At 45.0% G+C, this 17874-nt stretch overlaps 1 protein-coding gene across 1 annotated transcript; it reads right to left on the bottom strand.

Annotated features, from left to right (window-relative positions):
* Positions 1-692: 692 nt before the first annotated feature.
* Positions 693-17107, bottom strand: brpf1 (bromodomain and PHD finger containing, 1). The gene is made up of 16 exons (XM_061075143.1): positions 16911-17107; positions 14547-15340; positions 14174-14363; positions 13778-14065; positions 12481-12998; positions 11576-11765; positions 11347-11478; positions 10467-10595; positions 9311-9776; positions 7773-8084; positions 5790-6068; positions 5555-5702; positions 3351-3484; positions 2610-2725; positions 2368-2522; positions 693-1810 (listed from the first exon to the last, which is right to left on the bottom strand). The coding sequence occupies exons 2-16, from the start codon at positions 15293-15295 to the stop codon at positions 1627-1629; spliced, it is 3990 nt and encodes a 1329-aa protein (XP_060931126.1). The 5' UTR covers positions 15296-15340; positions 16911-17107; the 3' UTR covers positions 693-1626.
* Positions 17108-17874: the final 767 nt, after the last annotated feature.

Here is a 17874-nt window from a genome sequence, read left to right as displayed (position 1 = left end):
GTGTTTCCTGAAGGTGTCAGGTGTTGAGACACTGAGAGTTTATGCTTTTCATGAAAGAGGAAGTTAACTCAAGTGTTTAAGTCAAATAAACCCTTGAGCTTATAATGGACTCTGTTCAGACCTGGTGTTAACATCCGTCTTTAGGTGACCTGATCATGAGAGGTCAGAGAGAGTTCAGGTCTGAAGGTGATCCCATCTGATGAGGCCATGTTGTGTTGCTGTGTGAACACACAAATGCATTCTGGGCCACGTATGAAGGACCACAACTCAGCTGACGTCCTCTGACCAGCTAGTCTCACAATGAATCAAATGTAATCTTATATTTCTCAGTGTCCGTATGTTTGTGGCCCACACCACGATATCAACACTGTTCGACACACAAACTGGTAAAATCTTTCTTCACAGCAGACACACACACAGACACACACAAATACACACCTTGGCTGAGCAGTCCTTATAAAATGAACTGATAGCAAACAGTGTTGTGCTGCCATAATGTGTTAATCAGTATCATAGTGTCAAGAGGTCCTCTCTGTTTCTTCAGAAATAATTAGGCAGGGCTTCTACTGAACATAGAACAAAACTTCCCACAATGATCCACAACAATCGAGCAGGAAACCAGGAAGATTTCTGAGGGTGAAAAAACACGGCCCGCCCCTCAGGCAGCGACACAGTGACCACAACACGAGCCACAAGTTTAAAAAACTCAATTCCTTTTATTAAACTTTCTATCTTTGTGTAATCTGTATATATAAAAGTTCTAAGGCCATCAGCCTGAGACTAAGAGAGAGTGCAAGGCCATCACGTGTGTTTCAGTTCAGTCCTCGTGATTCTCTGACCAGCGGCCTGTGCGACACAGACGTACGATAAGAAAAACTGTAAAAACGGGAGACGTGATGATCACAGAGGGACAGACGGACCAGGCCACGCGGCCGTGTCTCGTGTGGGTCGGAGTGATTAGAAGTCGTTCTTCGTGGGTCAAGCTGGTGGAGCTTGTTGTGAAGGAGTAAGCAGAATAAATAACATTAACGTTGGTTTGCAACAGTCTTTGTGCTCCACTGACTAATGGCTCCAGCGCCAGGCTTCTTGTTTTGTCTTGGGTTTTTTTTTGGAGTTGGGTGACGCGTGTGAAAACGTGCTCGAGCGATGGCTTCCACCGCCGTACCCCCAGTGTGTGCGTTAATGTACACTCCATGCATTTCCCTGTTCACACACGCAAACGCACATGTGTGACTGGTGTGTAGGAATGACAGGGAAAGGCAGAGTTGTGCAGACATCATAGTGTCATAGTCACTTTTTGACTCTGTAAACGTATGAAACATATATATCGAACCACATACAAGGAATATTCGGATTCAGGATTCTGAACATAATGTAATTTTTCATCAATCAATACTATTATTTTTTTTCTTCAATTCTCTTAATTACAATATTTTACACGTCGGATTAAATACGGCTTAGTGTGCATGAGTGTGCGCGTCTTGGGGCTGGTGGAGTGGACGTCTTCTTCCACTCAGTGCGGCTGGCACTATTTGTTTGGTGTCGTGATGTCGGGGCCGGGCTCTCGATAAAGAAACGTACTCCACAACACGTGCAGGGATCCACACGTATGCTTCACGCGTGTGTTCAGTCACTGTCACTGGTTTCACTGCTGGGGTCTCCCTGCACCTTGCTGCGGTGCTGCATGGCGCGGTGGTACGCCACCTGCACCGACTTGCGGATGTTGGATTTCCTGCCCTCCAGCATCTTCTCCTTGTCCAGCTCCTGGTCCACGCCGAGCGGCACCAGCTTGGAGCGAGGGAGCCACTGCCTGCACGCACAAACACAGAGATGGTGACGGGTTAAATCTTCTTTTAAAACAGTGTGAAGATCAATTACACGTCTCAGTTATCCAGTCTTTACAGTTAATAGCTTGTTAAAGGCAAAACAGACCATGTAACCAATCAATAACCTGGAAACAGGCAACCTTCCTGGAAGCTTTTGCACAGTGGTTGTTGTCGTCAAGTTTCTCAAAGACCTCACAGCCCTTAAGAGCAAGTGGTTGTGCAGCAGCAGCACACTCTGACCTAAAAAGACGATGTGTTATTTCCCTCCTATTCTCAAAAGCCACGTTTGGCCTATTTCTGCCGAAGGTTCTGTCGTCTTGCACTTCAGAACAGTGAGAGCAGTTTCCTTTGAACCATCACCGCAGGAAACATGCAAGCGCTCGGTAACATCAGAAGCCCAGTTACCTTCTGCCTTCTTGTGTTTTATTGTTCCTTTCAATGTCAACAAGACAGAATGACCGTGGGAGCAAAACACAGACGAAACTAAATAGACGATGATTAAATGAGTTTGTGTGAAAGCTGAGTGAAGACGACCACTGACCAGGTTCTCTTGTTGTCGAAGAAGAGAACAAGGAAGAGGTGCTCCCTGGCCTCCTGGGTCATTTGCTCCCCGAGCTTCAGCACATCCAAAGGGGGCACAGGGATTGGGACGCCTCGGTGGAACACCCCCTCCCTGGGCATCTTCGGGTCAATTATCTGCAGGCAAACGGTATCGAGATGAGGGTTAGATATGCAGTCATTACAGTACATTGGAGAGTAGAGAGGCAGTTTGTGTCGTCTCACCAGAGCAGGATATGATGGGTAACCTCTGCACTTGGCCCACACCAGGTCCAAAGCTTCCAGGGAGGTGTAGTCATCTGAGGTCATCCAACATCCTGATCTGGACCGGCTACGCACCACTGACGGTAACAAACACAGGATCAGGAAGACAGCCAGCATTCATCCAACCTTACTCCTGGGAATTATTCATTTTCAGCTTTATCATTAGGGAAGTCAATCTTTACATGAAGAGACAGCAAAGTGCGAAACTTTACAGAAATATTGACCGTCATTCCATTTTCCTTTTTGTACAACAAGGTAAATGCAATATTTATATAAAAATGTTAGATCATTAAGATTTGAAATCCATTCGTGAGTGAGCTACAGCCAATGAGAGCAGGTTGAGTGGGAAATGTCACCTAACGGATGCTGCGTATAGAACGGAAACATAGAGGCCTACAGCCTGAATAAGACTTTGAAGAAGAAGTAGAATTGTGGCAACAGTATAAGTTGCTTTTTCCCTTCTATTTTTCAGAGTAAAACATTTATTCTGATGTGAGCACCTGACTTTCTGTGAGTTCCAAAGTCTCTGACTCGGAAATTGTCTGTTTAAATACCAAGTGTGAGGACCTGTGTCTCGACTGGATCGTCTAGTATCTGAGTTCTCACGATTAAAATGTAAAAAAATCTGTTACACCTGCACACGACTTGCACATGCACTGACACATCGGAGCCTGTTGGTGAGTTTGAGAAAAGTTTGCTCACAATGTGAAACGCTCCTCGATCCTCCAACCGAATAGGAATCGTTCTCGGTCCCTGATGTTTCCTCACTGCTGTCTTCCTGGAAGGCCGAGCGAGAGAAGGACGCCTTCCCCCTGCCCTGTTTGGAGGGGGTCGTACTGCGAGAGAAAAGAGAAAAATTCATTAGCATGTGTATAACTTAAATACAAGTGTGTAGAATTCAACTGCTCAAAAACTGTCCCTGAGACACCAGTCAGGATACTATTGTGGATGCCAACGCTGCCAGACTGTATAATATCCTCACATATGCAGCAAGGAAGAATATCTTTTTGTCTTGGATAAGCGACAAACCCCCCACTAAATCGAACTGGCACAAGATAATTATTGAATGTTTTCCCCTTGAGTACCTGACCTGTCTGCTTCACTCTTCAGAGGGACAGTTTATGAACATTTGGACTCCATATCTTCACTTTTTTCAGCTCTACAGTGGCTTCAGTGCTCTCGAATGTTGTCCTTGGCTAGCCTTAGGCTCTTTATCTTTATCTTGTTGTCATTGCACTGATTGGGTGAATGTTAGTTGTAAGTATGTATAGACTGTCTAGACCAATGTTGTACTGAGTGTTGTTTTAATGTGTTATGTCAATATATAAAAAGCTCAATAAACATATTTGTAAAAAAAAAAAAAAAAAAAACTTTCCCTGAGGAACTTCTGTTTTTATACTTCTGTCTGTTTAGTGCAATCAAAAACAAAAAGCTGCATAAATCCCTTTATAATGTTGAGGTGTTGACTTTTTCCTGCAGAAAGTTAGTTGAGAAGATCGGATCAACTGTGGAACTAGTTAACGCACCATGCAAAGTTGTTCCTATGCATAGTCATCCACACATTACATCTTGTTTTTTTATATCGGTCCATGAACTAAATGTTAAAGATATGAAGCTATGGTTTCACAAGACGGTACACGCCGGACCGTTGACCCTGTTTTATGACTCGCAACCACGGCAAGTCACTTCCGAGCATCTCTGTGGTCTCTCTGCCTCACAACCTCAAAGTGATGACAAGCCTCCAGGAAGTCAAAGCCAAGGTGTGTTCTTCACGAAATGTCAAATTGTTCATTTGTTCTTCATCAACCGGCCACATGGAGGTTAAAGAACTCAAGGAAACAAACTTCAAAAGACAGGTTGATAAGAACAATGAGACAAAAGATCTAATCATATCGATAAACCTGCAGAGATAAGTGTCTCAGGGTTTGTTACTGTAAATTTGTCCTTTTAGTTTCCATAGACCCATTACATAATACTTTGGATTAGGGTTGCAAAATTCCAGGAATATTCAAAGTTGGAAACTTTCCATGGGAATTAACGGGAATTAACGGGAATTAACGGGAATAAACTGGAAATGTTGTGGGTAATTTATACTAACTGTGTTTACCTTGTCATATACAGACAAACATAAACATTTTGTTTTGTCATAGGCTGATTTGAGCCCTGAGGAAACTTTGGGCACTTGACTATATGCTTCTGCATCTTTGTGTCATTCTTAACATAGGTCTTTGCACAGTATTTGCAAATGTACACAGCCTTTCCTTCTACATTGGATGAGATGAAATGTCTCATCACGAGATAGTGCACGTGGCATTGTTCTGTAGAATAAGATGAGAAAAAAGTATGTAAAAAAACACTAATGCAATGCCAGAGATATAAATAGTTAGCCAAACAATTGGAATGTGTAAAAATATTTTATAATTGATGGATAAATGTATGGAAATAAGCTAGATGAACAGATGAACAATCCTCAATCAGCATGCTAATATATTTTCCCCAGTAATATCCTCGAAACTTACCTGACTGGTCCTGCACACTACAGCAGGCCTCAATAGCCCTGCTGTAGTGTGAAGGATGCTGGGAGTTATCTGTGCATGTGATGGAAGAATGCACAGTGGAGGGTTGAAATGCAACATGCAGCGTGTGCTGCATTCCATACATCTTTAAAATAGAGTTTTGATGATGTTTTTATTGCTCAGCAATTAATTTGCGTAGTTTTTTTTTTTTTTCAAAATTCCCAAAATTCCCGAGCTTAGCTTCCCATGGAAAGTTTCCGGAAAGTTTCCAGAAATTTACCGGAAACTTTCTGCCCCTTTGCAACCCTACTTTGGATTAAAGGAGCTTGAGGCAACGCCACACATCCTGCTTTGCCGGGCTTGTGAATACAGAGTGTGTGCACTGGTCACCTGGTTCTGTCCGACGCTGCACTGCTGCTGCTGCTGGTCGTGGACTCGGAGTCGGAGCTGGACCGAGGGAGACGAGACTCACTCCTGTACACACGGAAGCTCTCTGTGACCGGCTGGTTTCTCCCATCAAAACCGTTACTTGGCAAACCTAAAGACAAGAGACAGGGCGAAATCAGTGTGTAACTCAAAGATTTGTGTTGTGTATTTTGTATAAACTGTTCCTGTGTGATTGTACCTGGCAGCAGGTCGTCGTTGTCGCTGTCACTGTCACAGCTGGAGCTGCTTCGGGGGCTTCGGGGTCTCTTCCTCTGCCGGGTGGGGGACAGCAGGGGGAGCTGGGGGGGGCCGATTGGACTCTGGCTCACGCCTGCCCCGGCGTAGCCAGCGTCCCGGTTCTTGGGGGGGCGTCCCGGCCTTTTAGGGGGTCCAGCCATTTTTTGGTTCTTCTTGGAGAAGAGGACAGATGTCCGACGACCCACTTCTGGGGCCAGGGCCGACGAGGACACACTCATGTCTTCAGGAGGAGAGAGGTTGATCATTTAGGAATGGATGCAAACGTTTAGTGTGTAACTTTCCTTTAACATATTCATATATATACTAGAGCTGTCAAACGATTAAAATATTTAATCGCGATTAATCGCATTTTGTCATAGTTAACTCGCGATTAATCGCAATTAATCGCAAATTTGTATCTATTCTGAACGTTCCTTCATTTATTATTTTTCCATAATTTTACTTTCGTTTTAATGCTCTTATCAACATGGAAAAGTAGATTGGCTTGCTTTATGCAAATGTTTTATATTATTGAAAAACATTGCCAAACAGGGCGGTACAAAATAAAATTATAAAGTGCACATTTCAGGTAAACAAGGACTCAGCCTATAGTGCAGTTAAACCATGGCTTAATATTTTCTTTTTTTCAAGTTTGCTGTGAACATAGCAGTCAGTCCTCTTATTTCAGAAACAATGAACCATAACAGTTAGGTTACCAATAAAAGGTAAGCCTACTACTTCTTTGCTTTCAGCTAGCTACTCAAACAGACAAGCAACAAAATAACAAACAAACAAAATACACAGGCAGGTGTCGGCATAATTTGAAATAAATGAAACACAGAACTTTGTAGGGCTATTTGAGTCCTCCCCTTATTTGTGGAAAATGTATGAAATAAGAAGTACCCTATTTTTAAATAAATAAAAACATATAGCTGCAGCCTAATAGTGTAACGGACTGGGTTTATGTTTATGTTTGGTTTTGACGTATGCTCAGTAAAACACTGTTGAAGGAGCGCTCTGATGTCTGACGGTCACTTAAGGGGTCTGGGTGGGACATGTGACTGTTTGGACCAATAGGATGGGGGGGTCGGGGATCAATGAGGAAGTGAAGTGTTGATGTCTGCGAGTGACGGAGTAACAGCGAGAGGTGCATATGTTCGTGTAGAGGAAAATACCAGTTACTAAACCACGAAGAAGTTCCGTGTCCTGTGGGACGCTACAATAGCTTTATAATATATATTTTAGGTGGCGAAATATTAAAACAAAAAGCGAGAGCAGGTCAGACTGGAGGCGAACACAGATACTGAAGCTGCAGCTGCAGCTCTGTTTTAACTCGAGTTAAAAAAATTGACGGCGTTAAAATGGGTTTGCGTTAACGCCGTTAATAATGCGTTAAACTGACAGCCCTAATATATACATATTCATATATTATATTATATATTGTATAGTCAAATACTTATATTTATACCTCTACTATGTATCATATCATATTATATATACTCTCTGTATATTCTTGTATATACACATATTTATACATGTGTACATGTTATTATTATTATATTTACTATTATTATTATATACACTGTTGCTGCCATTATTACTATATAGTGCTATTATATTGGTATATTTACTATCATATATAAATATATATTATGTTATATTATATACTATATATACTGTTCTATTTTTATATACTGTCTAACAATAACATTACCATCATATCATCAGTACTATTACCATCATCTTGCCACTGCACCTTATCTACCTATTTATCTTGTGTTTCTGTTTTTATTCTTTCTTCCTCAGTATTTTTTATTTTATTCTATTGTATTGAAATATACCGGCTGCTATGACGACTTACTTTCCCTTCAGGGATGAATAAAGTAATCTATCTATCTATCTATCTATAGCACACAAATTATAATACACAACTTCCTAGACGCACCTTTTCCACCAATCTCCTGGCTGCTGCTCTCCCCCCCCTCGTCATGGTGCCCCGATGAGCACGGGTGATGGGAGAGAGAGGGACCCCGGTCTCCTCCTCCTCCCCCCGACTCCCGCCCCCCCAGGCCGGAGCCTCCCTCCCGCTGGTGTGCGAGCTTCCTCTTGATGACGCTGATCTCTTTCCTCAGAGCTTTGGCTCGACGGGACTGACCGATGCTGTGCTTCCCCAGGCTGACCTCGTCCAGACGCGACTGCAGGTAGTGCAGCTGCTCCTCCAGTGGCAGCCGCCGCCGGTTCTCTGGCAGCAGCAGGTCTGTGAGAGGCAGAGACAGAAACAGCTGTTTACAGGGTTCATACACATTTTGACCAATGGATTTCCATGACTTTTCCATGACTTTTCAATAACATTAAACCAAATTTCCATGACCGAACATTTTGTGAAATCTCGGGGTATACGCGAAAAAGTGACAAAATGTAGTATTCAAACTAACAATGAGAATTCCAAGGCATACATTATACCTTAAATGACACAAACCCAAGTATGCCTGCTTATGTTTTTAGCGTATTTCTTTAAAAGCATATGAATTATTTAAAACTCAGCGTAAATGAATGAACGACATGAAAATAGGACTATAGCAAATTTCCATGACTTTTCCAAAACTTTTGGGAGATTATTTTTTTCCATGACTTTTCCAGGCCTGGAAAAACACATTTTAAAATTCCATGACTTTTCCAGGTTTTCCATGACTGCACGAACCCTGTGTTTATCAACCTCAGAGGAAGGAAGAAAGTAAAATGTGATGATGGTCAGTGTTCTGCTGAAGCAACAAATGATTCAATCTAGTGATAGAGCAAAGAAATATAATAAAATAGTTTTTAGTTTCCTGCATGAATGACGTGCGCCATCTACTGGCCAAAAGGCTTAACTTGGGCCAAAGAGCTTTTTGTCTCTATAATAATTTCTCATTCTGCATCTCAATCCACTGACATTAAAATACTATTTCAGCGATTAATGGCTGTGACAAGGAAATCATTGGAACTAACATTTCATGAACACAAAATACATGAAAAAGCCTAGAAAGCTGAACTTGTGTGTCCCTGTTTCCCTTTCACACTGTTTAACATTATCTCTACAAGAAGTTTTATTCATTCTCTGAGCCTTTTATCCCTTTGTGACTTCCAGACAGTCCACGTCCCCCCTCCTCCCAAATGTGAGAGAAATAATGGAAGGAATAGAGGTTAATTCCCTCCAGAATTTCACTCACATTAATTTCTTGTTTTACAGGAAAATGAGGCGCAAGTGTTAAATTTCTTCTCTCCTGCCAAAAGCTTGACACATTGAAAACCTGTTATTATAGAACGGATTGTATCTTCGCCAAATGTGAGGTATAAATTAACCATGGAATCCGATCACCTTCATGTTCCCGTTGCCGAACAAAAGGAGCTCCTGTGTTTTTCAACACTTGTCTATTTTTTCCAATTGTTGCTAAAGAAAATATTGTGTTGGCTGCCAAAAAACTAAAGTGAGAGATCGCTTACCATCTTCATTGGAAGACAACGGCTGGTCTCGTTCTCGTTCTCTCTCTCTTTCTCGTTCTCGAACCCGCTCTCTGTCCCGCTCTCGGTCCCGCTCTCGGTCCCGGTCCCTCTCCCGCTCCCGTTCTCTCTCCCTCTCCCTTTCCCGCTCCCTCTCTCTGTCCCTCTCTTGGTCACACTGGCTGTCGGGACTCGGCTCTCGGTGGAGGTGCATGCCGGTCTCGTAGTCGAAGCCTATCCGCTCGGCGTGGCGCCGGGCCGTCCTGATGACGGAGCCGCCCATCTCTCGGAGTCGCAGCGCGGCGCGGTAGAAGACCGTGTCCTTGGCGTTGTACTTGAGGCAGTTGTTGACGATGAGGCCGAAGTCTGACTCGAAGGCCTCGAACGTGAGGTAGCGGTGGGACTCCAGCAGGTTCCACATGGTCTGGAAGTCCATTGGAGTGTCGATGTGGTCCAGGTAGTCTGGCACCTGGAGAGTGGGGGGGAGGGATCAGACAGAAGCATCAGCCACTCATTCTAGTTATCTTTAATCTTAAAAAGCAGATGTCGTCTACACAATCTTGGATTAGAGAGATGGCAATGTATGTTACATTAGAAAAGCTAACCTATGTAATCAGGGGTAAAGCACAGGAATTTGAAGAGGTGTGGGCACCCTTAATGGACTCTCAGGCAACGGTAGATTATTAACGTAGGTATGTATGTTTGTGTGTGTGTTTATCTTTATTTTTTTTTGTATGTATGTGTATGCAGTGAAGTTCGCCTGCATTTCATTGTGCAACTTGTGTGGTATGTGTCAATGTGTTTTGTAGGTTCTTATTGGAAATGAATAAAAAAACATTGTTCATAAAAAGCAGATGTCAGGAAAAGTTGTTTTTTATTTTATTACACCCTCCATCAAGAGATAGATGTCGGGAGCCTGACTGACACTGATGTTCTGGTGCTGATACTCGCACCAGGTTTTTAAAAACTATACAAGCTTCATAAAGGTATGAGCTGTGACAGGGATGTTGAATCAAACTGTAGATATACCTGGTGAACACATAATTACCACAAATCAACCCTGAATAAGGGGAAGGCAAACATAAATGAATCCATGTTGTGAACACAAACTTAAGAGTAATTTGGCCAACTGAGTGTGTGTGTGTTTTTGTGTCTTTACCTCTGCCAGGGGAACAGGCTCAGTGAAGAAGTTGTTAGTGTCTCTTTCTTGTAACTGTTCCAACGTGCTCCTCAGCAGCACCAGGAACGGAGTCAGCTGCATCTCCAGCGCCATCTGCTGCACTTTGATCTGAATACAGACACATTTCATTAAATAACGTATATCATCACTGACTGGTTAAATAAGATTTGTGAAGTCTGTGCAGTTTGAATTGTGTGTTCCACTGAAATGTACCCACACCAAAATGTGACAGCCTGTAACCACCCACTCCTCCATGTCCTGACTGTAACAAATAATTCTTAACATTTGAGATAAACTAAAACAAATGGAGATCAATTACTATAACCAGGGTTCATACACATTTTGACCAATGGATTTCCATGACTTTTCCACAACTTTAAACCGAATGTCCAAACATTTTGTGAAATCTCTGTGTATACATGAGAACGTGACAAAATGTAGTATTTAAACTAGCAATGAGAATTCTAAGGCATACAGTATACCTTACGCATACGCTCTCATACTAACCCAGTTAGTTTGAGAGCATATGCCTGCTTATATTTTGAGCGTATTTCTTTAAAAGCATATGAATTATTTAAAAGTCAGCGTAATTTCCATGACTTTTCCAAAACTTTTGGGATTTTATTTTTTTCCAGCACTTTTCCAGGCCTGGAAATACACATTTTACAATTCCATGACTATTCCAGGTTTTTAATGACCGTAGGAACCCTGTATAACAGATAAATGGCTTTTGAGATTTGTAAAGACTTCTCTACATCTAACCGCTGTCTTACACAGCCCACTGGAAATAACATAAGTGTTTTGTTGCTTGTATGAAGATTTCGGTAAGTGACAGAAACAAATCCGATCTGTGTCTCACCGTCTCCCTCTTGAGTTTCTCCCTCTTGCGGATGAGCTCCACCAGCAGCCGGGCTCTCTCCAGGTCGTGCCTCAGCCTCTGCCACGCCTTCAGCTGCTCTTTCAACGCACTTTGTTTCTCCTCGCTGTCCCTCTGCAACACCAACAAGCACAAACCCACAAACGTGATCAGATGTCTGGACGAGGTTGAGCTCAAAATCATTATAATAACAAACACTCAAAGTATTTACTGGAGGAAGCTGCGATGACGGGGGTGTGGGGAGTGGTTCGATGGGTCGCTGGGACTGCAGGTGGGTTTGGAGCCGGCGCAGCAGAGGCACTCCGTTGCGGCTTTGCCTCTTCAGGGTCCAGTAGCTGTGGAGGCGCTGCATGAACTGGCTCTTCCTGGGTACCGTCAGATTGCTGGTGATTTTGCTGAGCCTGGAGAGGAACAAGGAGATAAGAGTGATGAACAGAACTGCACCTCTGGAGCTCGCAGGGCTTGGGTTAGAACTAGTGCAGTGCCCATTTTAAACCTGCCTCTCTTGAATGGGCTGTTTTCTTTGCCTGTGGTGATGCTGGTTGCAGCTTTCTTTCTTAAACTGTAAAAGTGACCTGTTGTGATTGAGCTGTGGCCAATAAAGAGCAGCTGCAAGGATATGTCCTGAGAAGCTGCACCACCGCTGCTGTGTTAAGTGTAGAACCCTGAGTTTTTGGTGTAGAACCTTGAGTTTTTGTTGTCGTGAATGCCATGTTGTCATGATCGACAAAATCACACGCATTGATGAGTCCCAGCATCACTGCTATAGAGCGCCGGCCCCCTTCTGTTCAAAGTTTATTAGTATTGAACGCATCACGTGTCCAAATCGTTCCAAATTCAACACTGCATTTCCTCGGGTTCTAAACAATACACGTCAAGTGTGAAGCTGATCAAATAAAATGTGTTCTTCATGTGTAAGCCACATTCAGACGGACAGAGAGATTTCTGTAATTATTATACAGAAGAAAAAACATCCAATCAATTGTGATGATTTGGATTCTGGTGACTGCTGTTCCACATGTAGTTTCATATAAAAAGGTAAAGACACATGTGCGTCTTGGTGCTGTGGAGCACATACAGTATAGTCCAGATGCAACATGTAGTGTGTGTGCCCACCTGTGGGGGGGTATACAGGGCACAGACACCACTGGAGCGGCGGCTCTCCTCTCAGCTAAGATCTTCCTCGCCCTCTTCATCTTCAGCCTGGATTTGGCCTTCACCCTCTTGGCTCGCTCCGAGCTCCAGCCCTTGGAGTCGTCGTCGTGGCCGATGCTGGGCTCGTCGTCCTCCTCCAGCTCGCCCTCGCTGTGCGACGAGCCGATGCTGGCCCCGCCCACTCCCGCCAGAGGTCTGGCCGACCCCGGCGGCGTGTGGATGTCACAGTACGCCGTTTTGCGGACGCTGAACGACGTGCCGTTGGCCCCGGTCTCTCTGACGGGTTCCATTTTCATGTAGAGGCCGGCCTGCTGGGCACAGGTGACGTGGAAGGCGGTGTAGCAGTTGGCTTTGTGACACTGGATGCAGGCGCCCGAGCCCCGCTGCTTGCAGATGTAGCAGGTGAGTTTCCAGCGGGCGGGAGGGATGTGTTCGATGCTGTCGATCGGTTCCAGGAAGACCGTGTTTGCGAAACAGACCTGAGGGAGAGAAGCAAAATCCACTTTATTACAAAATGATAATCAAGTGTAGTGGAAAAATAACTAAGTATAGTGAAAATTGTGGTTGAAACCTATTTGATAGTTGAAGAGTAACTCTTCGCATACGTGTCTAAGACTCCATGACCTTAAATGTTTATGACCTGAAACCTGTATGACCTTTCTATATACCTGTTTGACCTTTCCATTACTTATTGACTGTCCAAAGAAACCAATGGAAATGTATGTAAAGGATTTGTTCCTGTGCTTTGGTTCCTGTCTAAAACTACCCTACAGAACCAGTCTGAACTGGCTCAGGCAAACAGCCTTGTTCTCCTATATAAGACCTGTGCATCTGACTGTTCTTCATCTTCACTCTGAGATCCTTTGGACTCTCGGTGTGTTGATCCTTTCTGCAGAAAGCCCCTTATTAAATACACGTAGATAACTTTGTTGTTTCCAGCCATCACACAAGTTAAGGTAGTAAAAAGTGCAGATGAAATTCAATTGGTTATAGATCATTTTAGTTGTGGCTTGCATTTTATAATTGAGACATCTCTTGCTTTTTAACTTGCACTTGTGTGACCATAGGAGCTGAGCAAACATCATGTAAGTAACATTCGGATAACATCCATGTGTCAGCAATAATCAATACAATAAAATCTTTTGCATCCACTGTGGAAAGTGTAAAAACTGAAACCACCACAGAGGAGCACTGCCTCGATATCTGCACGATTATGTAATTCCCATCAACCATGCACGTTGGTGGTGTGAGGATTTACCTCGGGGATCCAGAGGGCGCAAACCACGTGAGCCCACCGCGCGTCGTCCGTCTGCTTGAAGGCTCCTCCCTTGTTGGGGCAGAGGGCGCAGTCCACCGCTCGACTGGGCGACTGCAGGCAGCGCCGGCACAGCCACTGGCCTTCGGGGATGTACGGCACGCCGTAGCACTCCTGGTGGACGGCCAGGTTGCACATGTCGCAGAACAGGATCACGTTGCTGTTCTGACACTCGCCGTCGTTGCAGATGCAGCAGACGGCGTCTTCGTCGATCAGGGTGCTGGGGTCGGCCTGAGAGAGAGAGAGAGAGAGAGAGAGAGAGAGGAGCACGAGGAGAGATCAGAACTTCTGTACACGGGTCAGTGCTCAGATCTCCTCTCAGTACACGAGTGGAGGCACCTTGTTGTGGCTCTCAAAGTACGACTCCTTCTCCAGGCGGTCCATGAGGTACTCGAACACCTCCTGCGGGATGGGCGTCACGCCGTCTCGCCGCCGCTTGTCGTTCATGATGTCCAGCCAGATGTAGTCCTCCTCGTCGATGTCGTACTCCACCTCCTCGTCCAGCTCCTCCACAGACTTGTCGATGTACCTGAGAACCCAAGAAGAGAAAAGGCACGATTTTAGAGACGTTTCAGAGAAAAGCGTATAATCAATTGGAAGAGAATGATCAGAAATTTCAATTCCCGCCATGTCCTTAACAATAAGTGTGCCCCTAATTGTTTTACCTTCTATATGATTATCAAAGAATCAGATCATAATTCTCCACACAGACCTGTAGTAAGACGAGGGCCGCTGAGGAGCTTCAGGTCTCTCTTGGTCCAGCTCTCTGAACACGGCCTCCGGCAGCTTGATGGCCGGTCCCGACTGAGCGCTGTGGTGATGGGACGAGCCGTCCTTCTTCTTCTCTTTGCTCTTATGCTTCCCAGACTTGGGGGTGGCTTTGCCCCCGTTGGACGAAGGGATATCTGTCCGGTCCTTGGCGCTCCCTCCCACCTCGCTACCCCCGTTCCCACCGTCACTCCCGTTGCACACCCCCCCGCCGCCGCCGCCCCCGGTCCCGGACGTGGGAGCGTCCTCTGCGTCGCTGTCCTCCTCTGAAACCACATCAATGTTCTCAAAGATGCTGATGCGGTGAATGCGTCCTTGGATGTCCAGCTCCACCATGCGCTGCGCCTGGGCGTAGGTCATGGTCTCTCTGCCCGGGGAGTGGGAGCAGTCCGACCGGTTGGGACTCCCCGGCGTGTTCCCCCCGTGCCCCGGCCCCCCGCCGCCGTTACCTCCTCCACCGTCGTCTGTGTCCCCGGAGCCGGGCAGAGACGCGCGAGGGGGCCGTCCCTTCCTCTTCTTCTGTGGTACAGTCTGTGCGGGAGTGGGGTTGTCGTGGTCATAGTGGTACAGGTGGTACTCGATGCCGCTGTAGCTCTTGTACACCTTCCGGCAGCTCTCCACCGGGCACTCGTAGGGGGGCTTGGTCGCCCGCAGGTTGTGACAGAACGTCTTCACGTCAAAGTCCAGCCCCATCGTGCCAGCAGCCACCGCTGGGACAGATGCTGCTCGAGATCACATCTGGAATACAGACAGATTAAGATTAAGATACATTTATTTGTCCCAAACACATGCACAGACATGCAAGGAGGGAAATTTAACCTCTGCTTTTAACCCATCTGGTGCAGGACACACAGAGCAGTGAGCAGCCGTGTACGGCGCCCGGGGAGCAGATGTTGGGGGAGTAAGGTGCCTTGCTCAGGGGCACTAGACAGGGTAGGGAGAATCCTCTTGGATTTTTGGACAGATCAATCCAGGTTCGTCTTTTTGTTGTTTCTCTGTGGAGTCGAACCAGAGACGAACCAGAGACCTTTTCTGCCCATAGTCCAAGTTTCTGCCACTAGTCCATCGGGATCGGTTACACAAGAGTCGATCTGGACTGTGTGTGCAAAAAACACACAAAACACACACACAACACACGAGTGAGCTGTCACTGGAGCTGTCAGTCACTCTCTCTCTCTCTCTCTCCGGTCCGGCTCTGGGGTCACCTGCCAGGGCACAGTCACATGACCACGACCCTCCATTCACACAGATGCAAAACAAGTTGTGATGTTTCTGTCACTGGACTCACAGGTGCAGCAACGTGAGTGTGTTTGTTGCTAAGTTGTCGTGCAGCGGATCAAACACACAACAAGCACAACGTTAGATCTAATTAGTAAACATGTGGTGATCAAAGGTGTAAACAGTAGAAAAGATGAAAGGATGCACTGGTCCTAATTAGCTTGAAAACCACTGGGAGCTAACCACAGGGCTGAGGTGTATCCCCAGTGCAGCTAGCACGTTAGCCTTAGCATGTAGCCTGCCGCTGCTGCTTCCTCAAACAATGAAGCTGGCGCCGCGGCTAGCCAACGAGCTAACGGCGGCTAGCAAACAACAACACGTCGCGTTTGCTTGTGTATCGCGAACAGAGAGAAACACACAAACTCACAACTCACAAGTTCACGTTGCGGGCTAGCTCCGGCTCACGTCCGGCGGGCTTTTCCTTCCCACTTTACCCGACGCTGGTTTCATTCAGCTCGGTGGAGTTTTGATTCAACGTGCTAATGTGTGTGTAGCTTGTGTTCACGGATCAGACGTCAGCTGCACAGGAAGGCGTCGTTTTGATGCTAAAAGAACATGCTGGTCCCAGTGAGCAAACCAGTAGAGAGTAAACCAGTGATAGGAGTGTGTCACTCTGGGAACAGATTATAAGTTCCGAGCGGATCCCAGTTCTCCCGTGTTTCCCTCCACAATGACCTCATCAGGACCAGACACCGAGCTGCAGCAACACAAACATCTACACCACAACATGTGTGTGATCGGGTTCTTCATGAATGTTCATATCACACATGATGATGAAGAGGAGGAGGAGGATGCAATGGTTCTCCTCCTCTGTGGAGTGTATGATGATGATGCCAGGGGAAACAAACAGGGTTCTTTTGTGTTTCAGGGCTGTTTTCCCTCCTCTTGTGTCTTTTGTGTTGTTGCTGGAATCAAAATGGCTAAATAATAACATGTATTGCGATGGTTACAGTTGAATGAGATGTGAACGAGCCACAGAACGAGGCTCCCCCTCAGTGAAACGCCACAGATCCACGTTATAAACACTTACTACTCCACGTTCCTCCGGACTGCGCTGCGGAGAACCGTCTCACACCCGGGCGGAAACAGCGGGTCGCAGATTCGTCTTTGATTCATGGGGTCGTCCCGGGCCCCCCAGTTCGCGGGCAGCGTGGGTACAGTGAACACAAGCTTTCAGCAAACTGTATAAAAACCAGGTCGTGTCATTGTGTTGGGAATTATTCAGAAACTCGGGTGAACAAAAGGGGGCAACCATTGCTGTGACGCTGCGCCGTGGACGCGCGGAGACACATTCGCCACACGACGCGGGATCTATTTCTTGGCTTTTGTGTTTAACAGAAACAAGGCATTAGCGCATTTAGAGCAAAGTTTAATCACCAAATTATGTACAATAGTTTATTCAGATTTATTGGGTAATTTATTTTTTAATTCACGCATTACCACTATTTATCTAAATGTTTTTGTTTTTTTGCAGAATGCCGCGAATCTGCGGCCTTGTTTCTGAGTGTATCATTTTCACATAACACTTGCATTTAATTACAATACTTCAAAATAGAAATCAGACATATTTACTCATTTACATGAATTAAAGAATATTAAAGCAATAAGAACAGTGGACATTTGAAATCCTCAAATATATATATAATAAATAACATTACCATTATATCATGAGTACCATACCATCATCTTGCCACTGCACCTTATCTACCTATTTATCTTGTGTTTCTGTTTTTATTCTTTCTACCTCAATATTTTTTATTTTATTCTATTGTATTGTATTTTATTGTATTCAAATATACCGGCTGCTATGACGACTTAATTTCCCTTCGGGGATGAAGTAATCTATCTATCTATCTATCTATATAAAAATGTATTGGCCTATTTTTCACAGTTTTTGATTTTCACATGATTCAATCAGTGGAGAAAGTGAGAAAAAATACGAAGTTTCTTCAACTTGAGTAAAAATAAAACCACTTAGGATCAACTTATCCCAT

This window comes from Limanda limanda, chromosome 7, assembly GCF_963576545.1.
Source record: "Limanda limanda chromosome 7, fLimLim1.1, whole genome shotgun sequence".
In the NCBI taxonomy this organism is placed as follows: Eukaryota; Metazoa; Chordata; class Actinopteri; order Pleuronectiformes; family Pleuronectidae; genus Limanda; species Limanda limanda.
This window is presented reverse-complemented; position numbering and strand designations above follow the sequence as displayed.

Bases quoted from the DNA above. Each gene is read 5' to 3' on its own strand.
- brpf1 (XM_061075143.1), bottom strand. From the start codon at position 15,295: ATGGGGCTGGACTTTGACGTGAAGACGTTCTGTCACAACCTGCGGGCG. The intron at 11,479-11,575 runs GTAAATACTTTG...TTGGTGTTGCAG, and splicing joins CGTCATCGCAGCTTCCTCCA to AGGGACAGCGAGGAGAAACA. The intron at 2,726-3,350 runs GTGAGCAAACTT...TGTTACCGTCAG, and splicing joins ATCGAGGAGCGTTTCACATT to TGGTGCGTAGCCGGTCCAGA.